General features: G+C 35.8%; 1 protein-coding gene across 1 annotated transcript; it reads right to left on the reverse strand.

The window, feature by feature from the left end:
• Nucleotides 1-11,329: 11,329 nt before the first annotated feature.
• Nucleotides 11,330-13,586, reverse strand: LOC141672865 (uncharacterized). The gene is made up of 3 exons (XM_074479554.1): nt 13,442-13,586; nt 11,853-13,349; nt 11,330-11,732 (listed from the first exon to the last, which is right to left on the reverse strand). The coding sequence occupies exons 2-3, from the start codon at nt 13,270-13,272 to the stop codon at nt 11,701-11,703; spliced, it is 1,452 nt and encodes a 483-aa protein (XP_074335655.1). The 5' UTR covers nt 13,273-13,349; nt 13,442-13,586; the 3' UTR covers nt 11,330-11,700.
• Between the last annotated feature and the right edge of the window lie 1,313 nt (nt 13,587-14,899).

Below are 14,899 nucleotides of genomic sequence, written 5' to 3' on the forward strand. Positions count from 1 at the left end.
ACGTGAGTGAACTCCATCAGTTGTTCAGCTGTGCGAGTCATGTTCAGTGAACTTATTCTATAATAAGCACCTACATACTAGCTATAGTGTCACCACACAAATGTCTATGAGAACAGACATCCTTCATAATGAAGCAAGCATAGTATGTACCGATCTTTGTGGATTATTAATTACCAGTTAGTAATCCTATGACCAGGAACTATTTAAGTTTAGAGTTATCATCTTTTAGGTCTCACTATTATGATCTCATCATAATCCATAAAAAGCTTTACTCTAAACTATGATATATCTTATTTAAACACTTAAATAGATAAAGCCCGTAATAAAAACAAAACAAGTCTTTTATTAATATCAATGAAATCAAAACAGATTACATAAAAGTTATTCCTAAATCCTAATACATGTTTGGACTTAGGACATATTCCTTTCAATCTCCCACTTGTACTAAAGCCAATCACTCTGGTATCTAATACCCATCTTGTCTTTATGACGATCAAAGTGACTTTCAGAACGTAGCTTTGTGAGTGGGTCTGCTATGTTGTTATGTGTGTCAACTCTATTTTAATACAATGCAAGAAATGTTACTGCGCTCCCACTAACCCTTTTGTAGACACATGGTTCATCTACGTTTTTGATAAAACCAAACTCTTTGATTGTCTCATCAAAACGGATGTTCCATTTACGAGAAGCTTGCTTTAAACAACATTTGGTTCGCAGTAGCTTACACACTAAGTTTTTATTTCTCTTGGAAAGAAAACCATCTGGCTATTTGCCAGATCTCATAGTCGTAGTAAGCGGCATTCGCAAGCAAAATCCGAACTGATTATAACAGGGCTACAGGTAAAAAGTTTCATCAAAGTCAATCCATTGCCTTTGTTTGAATCCTTTTGCCACAAGCCTGGCCTTCTAGGTCTCCACCTGGCCATCTGCTATAATCTATCTTTTGTATACCGTATACATAGATTCCATTCTAGATTTCATGGCACTATGCCATTTCTCTGAGTCAACACTACTCATAGCCTCATTATAGGTCACAGGGTAGTCATCATCAATGATCGACAACTCATTATCATTCTCAATGACAAGGCCATATTTCCTCTCAGGTTAGCGAGACACTCTCCCTGACCTATGAATGGGCTGTTCCACAAAAGGTTGTTCAGTTAGAACAGGTGTTTCCACATGATCCGTAGTAGTTTGTGCTTCTTGAACTTCATCAAGTTCAATTTTACTCCCACTGTTTCCTTCAAGGATACACTCCTTTTCCAAGAAGGTAGCATGTCTGGAGACAAACACCCGATGATCGGTGTAAAAGTAATACCCTAAAGTCTCTTTAGGATATCCCACAAAACTACATTTTATGGATCGATATTCCAGCTTATCTGGGTCAACTTATTTGACATAAGCTGGACATCCCCAAATCTTAACGTGTTTAAGACTCGGTTTCCTTTCTTTCTATATCTCATACGGAGTTTGAGGAACAGATTTGGAAAACACCTTATTCAGTAAATATGCTGAGGTTTCCAATGCATAACCCCATAGGAATACTGGAAGATTTGCATAGCTCATCATGGACCGAACTATGTCTAACAAAGTTCGATTTCTCCTTTTAGATACCAATCTGGAGGCGTCCACTGGGAGACTATACCATTTACTTTGAGATAATCCAGAAACTCTCCATTCAAGTATTCATCACCTCGATCTAATCGAAGAATTATAATACCATGTTTGGTTTGTTTCTCCACTTCATACTTATACTCTTTGAACTTTTCAAAGGCTTCAGACTTGTGTTTCATCAAACACATATCCGAATCTAGATCTATTATCCATGAAAGTAATGAAGTATGAAAACCCACCCATGACTTGCGTATACATTGGTCCACATACATCTGTGTGTACCATTCCTAGCAAATCTGCAGCCCTCTCTCCATGTCTACTAAATGGAGACTACAGTGCCACAATGAAGTGAGATTTTCAACATCCCTTTTCCTTTTATTAGTTTGTTCAATCTGAAGTAAATTATGTCACATTCATACAGACCATTATTTAAAGTACCACGTCCATAAAGAATATTATCTTTAAGAATAGAACATTCATTATTCTCAATAATAAATGAAAATCCAGCCAAGTCTAATATGGGAATAATATTCCTCACAATCGAGGGAACAAACTAACAATTATTTAAAACAATAGTCTTGCCCGTATGCATATGTAAATGAAATGATTCTACATCTTCAGCAACAACTTTTGCTCCATTTCCCATCAGTAGAATCACCTCATCTTCTTCAAGAGTCCTACTTCTCCTTAGTCCCTGCAACAAATTGCAGATATGAGAACCACAGGCGGTATCTAATACCCAAGTAGAAATTTGATTTAATGATATATTCACTTTTATCATGAACATACCTGAATCAGATTCGGTAGTCTCACCACCCTTCTTCTTCTTCAATTCTGCAAGGTAAACCTTGCAGTTCCTCTTCCAATGCCCCACCTTGTTACAGTGAAAGCAAACAACTTTGCTCTTGGGGTCTTCAGCTTTTGGTGGAACCGGCTTTTCTTCACCTACTTTCTTCTTCTTGGAAGAGTTCCTCTTCCTTTTCTTAGGATTGGAACCTTCACCAATTAGAAGAACATAACTCTTCTTAGGGGGAAAATTCGATTCCGCAGTCTTCAACATGTTGTGGAGTTCAGGCAGGCTGACATCCAACTTATTCATGTGAAAGTTCATAACAAACTGCGAGAACGAACTCGGAAGTGATTGCAAGACCAAGTCTTGGCTCAATTCCCCATCCATGGCGAAACCAAGTTGTCCAAGACGTTCAATCAAATTGATCATCTTAAGTACATGGTCATTCACAGATGATCCCTCAGACATCCTACAACCGAACAACTCCTTCGATATCTCATATCGAGCTGTCCTCCCTGCCACATTATACAACTCTTGTAGATGCATGAGGATAGTGTGAGCATCCATATGCTCATGTTGCTTCTGTAGCTCAATGTTCATAAAAGCTAGCATGATGCATTGAGCAACATTTGCATCATCTATCCACTAACGATACACAACATGTTCATCATTATGTGCATCACTAGCAGGTTCAGTAGGCTTAGGTGAGTCAATCACGTATTCCAGCTTCTTAATCCTGAGAACAATTCTCAAGTTTCGAAGCCAGTCAGCATAATTAGGACCAGTCAACTTGTGAGCATCCAGTATGCTCCTGAGTGATAGTGCAGAAGACATAATGTATATTGTAAATCTGTAAATGATAAACACGTAACAACACTTAACAAATATTCAATTTCATTTTAAAACACTATATGAATCGGGTCTTTATTCATAAGTGGCTCCCACTAGTTTACCTAATTTATTCAACCCCCTACGTGAAAAATTAAGCATTCATAATGCTAGTGGGAATAGGGATCCTACATTCCATTACACAACCCCGGCTGTGGCACGAACCGCCATGTAATATTCAATAGGCAGACAACTCTTGTCAATTACATCTTATGTTATTCCCTAATCAAACTTTAGCCTCTTGAATAATTGAGTCACGGCTGTGGCACGACAAACTCAATATTCTAAGTCAAATCTAACCCAACATTCCGTACAATTGAATTAGTCCCCAAAGGCCCACGGATGTGGCACGTACCGACCTTTAGATTCTTATTCAATGTACAAATCTCTATGTAATAAACAGGTATTTCTTATTTCGAAATCAAAGCCCTCGGCTGTAGCACGAACCGACAATGATTCAAAAATAAGAACTACTTTTCTATCATGTTGGAAGGCAATGACCGACACAAGCCCGTTGTGTCATTGGCCAATTACTACTTGATATTATTTAATTTTAGAGGGATTATATTATGTTACAATCATAATCATATTATAAAGAGATTCTTCCTTTTAAATTAAATATTTCAAATCAATAATCAATAATCAGATGATTTCCAGATCGGGTGGAGCATTGTCAAGAGGCGTCACTTAATAACCCTTTCTTACAGATATGATTCCCAGATCGGGTGGAGCATTGTCAAGAGGCGTCACTTAATAACCCTTTCTTACAGATAAAAATCTATTGTTGACAGAATCATCCTTTCTCTCATATCGAAAATTCATATTCAATTACGTGTTTCATAAACACAAGAATCTCATGATTGTATTCATAATATTATTCTTAAGGTTATGAAACAATTTCACTATACTAGGTTGTCTAACAAACGCCTTATGTTCATTTAAGTTCACCTAAATCTATCATCGCATGATAAACTAAGCATATATCACATATATAAACATGAATAAACATCAAGGTAGGCATGTTACATCATCTAGTATATTAGTCTAAGCAATATACATCTCTATGTATCACATGAAGCATTTAAAAGCAATTAAAACAGTTAAAACAGCTTTAAAACACTTTCGGAAATATAAACAGTTCAAAACTTTTATATAAACTAAAATTTGATCACACCATTAGATCCGTCTCGGAAAAATGAATCCAACGATATATTGCACGCCCAAAACGGAGTTATGAAACTCCCAGAAAATCAAATTTAATGTGGACAGTCGGGCTATAACGCATTACAGGAACGCGTTACAAGCCTTGTAATGCATTCCGGTGATGTGTTACAACCCTTTTAAGCCATTAAAAGGTGTAACGCATTCCCGGAATGCGCGACACCCCTTTTCTTTCTTTTCTGCGCTGCACGCACCGCCTGACAGTTCTGCCGTTTTCTCTTTTCTTGGAGGTCGTGCCTCACCATCACATCAGTACAACAGATATATTCTCTTTACTGTAAACCCTTTACAGCAGCAAAACAAACAAATATATATATATATATCCTATATATACATATATTTAATTACGAAATTTAATTGAAACAACTTCAAAAATTCATAATAAAAAATCTATACATCATAAAATTATGAAAAAAAGACCCAGACGATCTACAACACTTGTAGAACCCAGATCAACATTCAAAATTATTCTGAGAAACGATTTCTCATCAGACAAAATTAATCCATGATATAACTTGTAAAAATCATAATTAATTCATACAAGCACATAAAATTCTGAAATTTTTACCACAGATCTATATGCATACAACCTAAGCTCTGATACCATTGTTGGATTTTAATCGCAGCGGAGGCATGGTAAAACACTTTTACACACAAAAAATCCAAATAAAAGCATATAAATCGTGGTAAAAACGTAGGGATCGATTACTAACCTTTAATATGCGATCCAAGAGCAACGATCGGAGATCCTTAGTAGCTGCTCCTCAAACGTGAAGCACTCCACCGGTATCCACCAAGAAAACGACGTTGAGGAGGAGGAGGTAGAGAGAATTAGGTTTTATAAAATTTTTGGGGTTCGAATAAAAATAGGGTTTATAATAGTATATTTATAGGCAAAATTTTCAGCTGAAATTTTCCCATAAATATTATTATTATTATCACATTTATTATTCTCATTAATAATTAAAACACCTTTTAATTATTAATCCTTTTTCTAAACACTTTAGAAATAATTCTCTCTCTTGATTTAATTTCCAAAAAATTAAATCCTTAATTAATAATATTAAGAACTTTTCTTAATTAATTTATAATCAATTAAATATCATTTAATCAATTATTAAATTTGCCAATTAATTATTTATTTCACAAATAAATAATTATTTAGCCATTATTAATTAATTTCTCCACCATTAAATCATTCTCTTTTTATGGTGTGACCCCGTAGGTTCAATATTAAGCCGGTAGTAGAAATAAATAATAATAAAACTATTTTATCATTATTTATATAAATTCTCTAATTTATTAAATATGATTAATTAATTAATCACATTTATTCTACATCGTGAGGGATACTTCTCAGCATATCGCGACTATCCGGATAATACGAATTCACTGCTTAGAATACCAAGAACCTATTCAGTGAATAGTTACCGTACAATAAACTCCTTCTACCCTACAATGTTCTGATTAAATACAAGGCATGGATCTCGTGTCAAGCCTACCTAATCCAATCACTTGCTTATCATTTACTATGCTTAGTTCTATGCAAATTAGAAACTCCTTTCTAATTTCATTTACTCTGGCCAGAGATTCCTGAACTAGCATAAGTGGATCAGCCTTGAACATTCGCTTCCTTCACTGGAAGGGGTAGATCCTTTATTGATCATACACTATCTTCGTGTACAAATTTCTAGTAGAGCCCTAATAATTGTCCCTGGAGACTAAGAACTAAACCAAAGCATAGTTCAGTGTACACAAGATGACTATGATGACCTCAAGTCTAAGGATACTTGTACAACTATCACTATGTGAACAACTGCTGACACATGAGTGAACTCCATCAGTTGTTCAGCTGTGCGAGTCATGTTCAGTGAACTTATTCTATAATAAGCACCTACATACTAGCTATAGTGTCACCACACAAATGTCTATGAGAACAGACATCCTTCATAATGAAGCAAGCATAGTATGTACCGATCTTTGCGGATTATTAATTAACAGTTAGTAATCCTATGACCAGGAACTATTTAAGTTTAGAGTTATTATCTTTTAGGTCTCACTATTAAGATCTCATCATAATCCATAAAAAGCTTTACTCTAAACTATGGTATATCTTATTTAAACACTTAAATAGATAAAGCCCATAATAAAAACAAAACAAGTCTTTTATTAATATCAATGAAATCAAAACAGATTATATAAAAGTTATTCCTAAATCCTAATACATGATTGGACTTAGGACATATTCCTTTCAGTTTTGTGCTTCTAGGTCTTCTCCGTAATCTCCCAATCTTCCCAGATGATGAAAACCCTTTTTTAAGTATATATAAGCCCATATTGGACTTGGACCCTTAAAATCGTCAAATTCCACTCATAAAAGGCTTTTTAGTGAAATCAGCGATGTCAGTCGCGCATCAGCACGCGGCCGCCTCCACCAGTAGGCGGGCGCCTCCACCAGCAGGCGGGCGCCTCCTCCAGTAGGCGGGCGCCTGCAGCCTGTCTGGAAAAATTCTGATGAATCTTGTTTTGGCCATAACTTGAGTTCTACTCGTCAGAATTAGGCGATTCAACTGCCCACGTGAAGTTAACGAGATTATCTAAAACTAGAAACTGGCCTTGGCTTCCAATTCTGATCAGTTTTTATCATATTTCCTTTAAAACCTCCTTTCTTCATTTAACTGATACCTGAAATGCAATAACACAAAAACACATCAAAATACCAACAACTTGAGTCCAAAACACCAATTTAAGCTTGTAATGAAGCGTTCCAAGTGGATTTAAAATCCACTAATCCCTTTTTTCCTTCGAGTTTTCTGTGTGTTAGCTTCACCAAAACCCATGTTGCTTCGCTTAAGCCATTCTTCCCTTGTCAATAGCAACTTGGACTCATCTTTCTCCCTCTCAATCCAATGTTCTCTGGTTAGAAGGAGTTGATTACCACCAGTATCTTTCGATCCTTTCGGACGTTCTTCGTGTTCCTTCAACGACCCCACTGTCTCTTCCATCGTCATACTGTCCAGATTTCCAAATTGCTCTATGATAGAGGCAATTTGTAAGAACTTGGTGGGCTCTGCTCGTAAAAGCTTCTTTACCACATAACTTTCAGTAACGTCCTCTCCCAAAGATTGTATATTCGTCACTAATCCATCCAATTTCATGCTGAAATCATCAATGGTATCTATTTCCTTCATGACCAAAGACTCGAATTCAGTCTTCAACGTCTGCACTTTTGCAGTTTTGACGCGCTCAGCTCATTGACACGTCACTTTGATGGCCTCCCATGCCTCTTTGGTTGTCTCTTTATCAGCTAAAGACAACAGTATGTCCTCGGGTATAGCCTGGTATATCGCTGCCAGGGCTAACCTATCAGCTTTCTCTTCAACCTCTATTGATTTCAGATCCTTTGGTGAAACTGCTTCCCAAACTCCATGGGCCTGCAGATTAACCTTTATCTTCATGGCGTATGCTGTATAATTCGCTCTTGACAGCATGGGATAACTCAAGCTGATCGTTCCATTCTTAATCTTCCCTGTCTCCATCGTTTGTGCCTTTGTTCCCAAACTCCATGGACCTGCAGATTAACCTTTATCTTCATGGCGTATGCTGTATAATTCGCTCTTGACAGCATGGGATAACTCAAGCTGATCGTTCCATTCTTAATCTTCCCTGTCTCCATCGTTTGTGCCTTTGGCATGTACTTGGTCATCCACTACATTGCCTTGCTCTGATACCAGATTATTGGCACTACGATTTAAACACAAGCAATATTCAGAAAATATGTTTGTAGAAAAGTAAGTGTAAATTTTTGAACGGCTTAAGTTTTATTGATACTCACTACAATACTTAAACAAACTACAACTAAAAAGAGCCCTACAAAATAGAAACTGCATAATAAACTACTCAGACTATATCAACCACTAACGTTATTCAAAACTACTCTTATAAACACTCAAAGCCACGACCTACTGGGACATGACATAGCAGCACGAGTCAGACAAACAAATAACTATAAGTTTGAATTAACACCCGAACAAAATCTGCATTTAAATATTTATCTGAGTTGATTTTGCAAATATAAATAAAATGTTAGTTTCAAAAATCATTTAGTAAATTATATTATAAGTTTAAATGAACAAATAATTTGATTTTTTTTATAAATGAAAAACTACTTTAAAATAGAGGAAGTAGAAGACTAAAAATACTTAATATAAATTTAAATTATAAAAATTATACATCATCAATACCTAAGGATTTCTCTTATCAAGATAAACTAAAATAATTAAACTCTAATGATTTGAGAAAATACACCATGTTATCCGAATCTAGTAAATCAGGAAATATTTTTATTACAAAATTATCCTATTTACTGTTGTAACTTGGAAAAGGTTTGACCATAAGTTATATTGAAAAGATATGTCCTAATCTACGTAGGAAAAGGTTTTAATTCTCATCATATAAGCAAACCTAGGACTCTCGATCACACATCACAAAAAACACAAACAATGGCTAAGAAAGCTAGTTTAAGATCAGCTACAAAAAATCTAGTAACAAGTTATTTTAATGTCAAAAAAACTCGAAAACGTGCAGTTCTTCCCTTGCCATCGAAGCAAGTTGCTACGAAGATTGAAGGTATGTTAAGGTCCATGTGGGTTGCTGAAATCAAACACCCGAACTAGAAGAATGTTCGAATATGGCTTGGTAGTTAGGCAACTCAGGAAGAAGCTGCCAAGGTTTATCAGTCGAAAAAGATGGAATAGGAAGAAATTAACGTCCAGGCTATTGCTAAAGACAAGAAGTCAGTTGATGATCAAGTGATGGAGTCTGATGCAAAATCTTTGTCTGATGATCGTAATGTTGCGATTAACGGCATTGATAGTGGTGATCAGGCAATGGAAGACGTTGTTATCGATGACCAGGCAATGGAAGCTGTTCATGTTAATGATCAGGGAACGGTTAATGTGCTCAAGGAGGTGAAAGAAGAGAATTTGTCTGATGATTGTGATGTCAGGGTGAACGTCGTTGAATTTGATGACCAGGCTAAGAAAGTTTTTACGAAGATTGAGAAACCCTAAGAAGAAGAATGTTCGAATATGGCTTGGGAGTCATGCAACTCAGGAAGAAGCTTCTAAAGTTTATCAGGCAAAAAAGATGGAACTCGAAAAACTCAAACACCAGGCTACTGCGCAAAAGAAAAAGTTAGTTGATGTTAAAGAAGTCCTTAGTGCCCACGTGGAGTCCAATGCAGAGCCCGTGTCTGATGATCCTAATGTTATGATGGAAGTAGTTGATACTGATAACCAGGCGAAGAAAGTGGTTGATTTTGATGATGGAGAAATCGTTGATGTCCTCAAGGAAGTTAAGGCAGAATCTCGGCCTGATGATTGTAATGTTACAATGAGCGTTACTTATTCAGAAGACCAGGCAACGGACATTGTTCGTTCTGATGATCAGGCAGAGAGGAGTTTGAGCAAAGGAAGAGTAGTAGAACAAAAAGCTGCAGGTGATATGTTACTGCAATTGGGTCCGATTTTGATAGATAGGTATGGCCGTCTCTTGGGTGAATTTAGCTGGATTGGTGATCTCAGTATTTGAAAATTTATTAATTTTCGGAAACACAAAAACAAATCATGGAAGTTTGTAGAATCACGTGTAATGCAGAACTGGCTAAAAATAAAGGTGATACCATAGAGAAAGTTTAGCTATGTATTCGTCGTTTGTGGCTTACTGGCACTGACTGTGAGCAACATAAGTTACAGTACCATCTCTTATGCAGTAGTTTACTGACATATTTTGTTATTGTTATAATCAGATATGTTATAATCGTCTTGGAATTTCACCATTACTAGTTAACCACATGCCTTCATGTTTGATTCTATAGCAATGCAACTAAAATTGTTCTTTCATTTTTCACTGAAACTTGTACCAGTAAATCATATTCATCAACCCAGACTTGCACTAAAATTTTGGTAAAAAAACGCGTTCAAATTGTGACCACAATGATTCCTCTGAACTATAGTGAGGAAACTATCATTGTTCATTTTACAATGGACGGGGTAAGCCTGCTTTTTAATCTTTCAACATTTCAATAACAGTAGTACACAATATTCGTTATACATGTGCTTTTTATTGTTTAATGTTCTGTTCCGGAAAGAAGGTAAACCGTAACATTCTTTCTAAATGAAAGGATTACAGGATTTGATTTCCCTTCCTATTATAACTTACACATATTAATACTTATTAATAACTGTTTACATTGAGAAAGGGGTACATGGTTACCTTTTTAGGGTGAACAGCTTGATAATCTTGATAATGGTTGAATGCCTTGCAATGGCGAAAACGTTATTTGTGATTTTAAGTGTTTGCTTGATCTCATCTGCAATTTAAGCGCGTTTAAGCTTATTAGGTTCTTACTAAAACATATATGAGAGGAGAAGAATCAGGCCACTCCTTTGTTTGTGAATATGTCTTGCCTTCCTTTAGTCTGCTTATCAAGAATTTCTCAGTATAAGTGCAACAGTGTGGTAATCTCTTTGGGGATTGGTTGATATTTCAGGTAACTGAATCATCAAGTGTTATAAAGGTGATTTGTTTAGTTTTCATGGACTATTCAGCTCCATTTTTTTCTGCTGAATTATCATGAATGTGTTTATGCATTATCAAAAGAAATTTATCTATTTTTAACATAAAAAAGGAAAGATAAGCAAGGAGAAGGAAAAGAATTGGAAAAAAGAATTAAAACAGTAAATTGCAAAGCAGATGAAGAAATAGGAGAAGTGGCACCCAGGACAACATAGTATTATTAGCATGAGTGCGTGACCTCATAGCTTATAGCAAGCGTTTAATTTTTCACATAATGTCAGAAAGTTGCCACTCACCCCAGTACTCATGATATGGTAATGCATACTTTATGCAATGATATAATATTAGAAGACAGTTGAAGACCAAAAAAATTGATAGAGTTTAAATCTTCATGTTTGTGCAGTATGATTGGTGTCGATCTAAATTCATTATCAAAACTCCCGGGTGCTTCTATGTGAGATCCCAGCTTTCTGTTGTGCTTTGCTTAATTAGATGACCGCAATAGATAATAGTTTTAAGGAAATGGAAATTTTTGAACTACATGATTGAAAGTCTGAAATGCAAGAGCAAGTTGATTTACTTCCAGGAAGTGTTCTGCATGACAACAGCTATTTGTTTGCAGCAGGTTTCTGAGTTCCCCCTGACAAAGTGAAACATGCATTAAAGAAGAACTATTAAAATTCAGGGGACAACAGCATTTAGTAAAACAGTAAAAAACAAGTCGGGGTAATTTATAAAGATTTATTTCAATATTCCTCACCATTGTTTGTTCCTATCGTAGGTGATGCCAAAACTTGCTGGGCCTCCATTGCATCAACTTCTTCCCAGAGATTTAATTTTATTTCATCAGGAAAGGTGGTAAACTCATTTGGTTCAGTAGAAAGCTGGAAAGTGGATTCATAAGATGCAGAATGGGTTTCAAAGTAATGAGCAAGTTTGTTGTCCAAAGAAGTAGCTGTAGTAACAAGATCACACAGCCCTTCAGCTGGTTTGACTGAGGATACTGAACTGGGATTGAAATCCCATTCATTGACCGTTATACTAGAGGTGCTGCTCCAGTTAGGGCCTGAATCATGATAAGTAATTAATGGCACGGATTGTTGGGATTTGTCAGCAAGTTCTTTCGGGTAACCAATGCTCGTCTTTGGAAAATCTGGAAAGCCTAAGTCCATATGAGCACTGCACAAGACAGACTCCATGTTTCCATTGGTTTCACCTCTGTGCTGTGAAGAACTGCGAACATCTGTTATATTTAATTTACCATGTTGGGCTGCTACATTCAAGAAATCCAGGGAGAGTACAGAGTTTAAATGCAAAGTACATGAAGAAGCTTCAGTAGGTGTGTTGTTCAATGTATCTTCGGAAGACTGAAGTGAAAGGCATTGATTGCTAGAGTGGTCGCCTAGAATTTGTCTGACAGGACTCTTACTAACTGTTAGTTCACTTGAAGTTCGATTTTCATAATAAGGACCATACTTGCATCGTTTGACATCTTGATTTAAATCATTACCGGAATATTTTTCATTCTCTCTCACAAAAAACACCGTTGAGGAGTCCTGTTCCTGTAAACAGCTTATAAGTGGTGTTTTGCACTTACTAACAACTGGTGTATTCCTAATAGAAGTCCAGGAGTTCGACCCATGGCTGCTTAAAGATTGACCTTTGCAACTAGATTGAATTCTCGCATTATCACCATGCCAGTGCACATCAATTTGCTTAGAGTATCTGCTGGCTCCAGTATTATAGGTGAACCTTAAATCAAACATGTCCAATTCACTATCAGAAGTTACTCCAACTTCTCGCAACTGGGATGAAGTATCACATGGAAACGATACAACTTCATGAAACTGATCCTTTAAGGCTTCAGTCAAAAGTATGGAGTTCTCTTGGTTATCACCCGCCCATATCCTCATATCAGGGGGAAAGTATCCAGTTGTACTCCACTTTTGCAGTTGCACCATAGAAAATGGTCCTTGAATTTTACCACTTGGATCTATGTAGTGCCAATGTTTATATACATCCGAAGTGTTCCTCACAGAGAAAACCGGAGTTGATAATTTTGAGCTCCCTACTGCTTCTTTATTCAAGCTTCTTAATTTCCATGCCTTTCTTCCCTCAATAAGTCTCTGCTGGATTTCAACAGCACCCTCTTCTTTTGTAGGAGATGATGGGGCATACATGTTTCTTTTTTCGGATGGAATCGCAAAATTAAATGCCCTTCTACCAGTATGGCCTACATCACCCTTAATATAGTAGACTGCAAAGTTTTAATATAGAACGGCTAAGAACACAATATCCAATGTATAAAACTGTATAAAATTATTTAGATTAGCATGGATTGCAATGAACCTTTGTTTTGGCTATCAAGTCGTTCAGCTTCTTCAGATTTATAACCAGAATCTATGTCTGGATCTAAATGTACATCAGTAATTTCACATAGTCTATGTTGCCCCTCTTGTGGTTCCACACATTCTCTGAGCGTGAAACTTGTCAAGGAAATTTAAATGAAATCAAACATAAATTTGCTAGAAAAAAATATTATAAAGAACTCTATTGAAAAGTTCTCAATTAGTGCTACTAATTAGGATTGAAGACACTAGTCATGATATAACTACAAAGAATGAGGACAGGTGAGTCTAAACTATGTCTTCCCTATATGTAAGACTCTTTGATTGAAGAACATAAGTTATATACCTTATAACTGAAAATGAGACCAAAAAGACTGTTATATACCTTGAACACAAACATGTGAGGGAAAGATAATAGCTATTGAACACAAGACAGATAAGTTGTCTTACAATTACATGCTTAAAATGGTTTTACATATTTCTCTTGTTCATTTCATCTTTAATTTTGTCTCTGACATAAGGTCCACAATTGCCGCAACCGGATAGTCTACAAAATGAGTTATTATAAGTACAATACCCAAGCTAAACCTTTATCTCCCTCAGTTCATCTCAAAAAATTTATCAGACGGTACATCTTTCAGTCTCCTATTTATTTAACACAAGCTTTAACTTTTCTTTCCTTTTTATATATCACGTCAATACATATTATATATCACGTTAATACATACAAACAATTATAAACAATTCACAAGCAAGCACCCATATCAATTTTTACGAGAAAACTAGTTTCAAAAATAATAAATGAGCTGTGCATCGCGTGTACACAAAACATTACTTTTCCCGGTAAATTCACGCATTGCGCGACACACTGTGCAAAAAAAAATGCACGTGTATAGCTCGTCCCCTTAAATAATATGTAGTCAATAATCATCAATTAAATGAAATTCATCCAAATAAAAATATACCAATTATCTAAAAGGATATTCTTTCTTACGTCCATTTTTACTTTCTTGATCATGGAGATGGTTAAGACGTCGTCTTTCTGCTTCCAAGCACTACAATGAAGAAATTTTTTATGTTGAAAAGTAGACGTAAGAACAAAAAGCAATAACAAGAATAAAATCAACAAAACATAAATGCTACAATACAAAATTATGAAAACTGTAATAGGAGTGCAAAATATTGAACATTAATTACAAATAAACCAAGAACTTACATTGATAGGCTTCACAGAATGGAGTGCTAGTGCTGTTTTTCGTATCTCACCCTACCACATAATATGTCATTTAAGATGGAAGATGAACAAACAAACAACATATTGTTTTACCAATATATATAAGATGCTTCAATATTGAAACTTACAACGGTGAATCTTTTAAGATGCCCGCATTCTATGCTCTGCTTTAGGTGTCCGCATTCATCCTGTTAAATAATTTATTGAATTTTGGTATATGCTAAA

The sequence above is a fragment of the Apium graveolens genome, chromosome 7, assembly GCF_009905375.1.
Source record: "Apium graveolens cultivar Ventura chromosome 7, ASM990537v1, whole genome shotgun sequence".
Taxonomy (NCBI): Eukaryota; Viridiplantae; Streptophyta; class Magnoliopsida; order Apiales; family Apiaceae; genus Apium; species Apium graveolens.

Coding starts and splice junctions, on each gene's coding strand:
- LOC141672865 (XM_074479554.1), bottom strand. CDS start 13,272: ATGTATGCCCCATCATCTCCTACAAAAGAAGAGGGTGCTGTTGAAATC. Junction 11,733..11,852: donor TACGATAGGAACAAACAATG/GTGAGGAATATT, acceptor TCACTTTGTCAG/GGGGAACTCAGAAACCTGCT.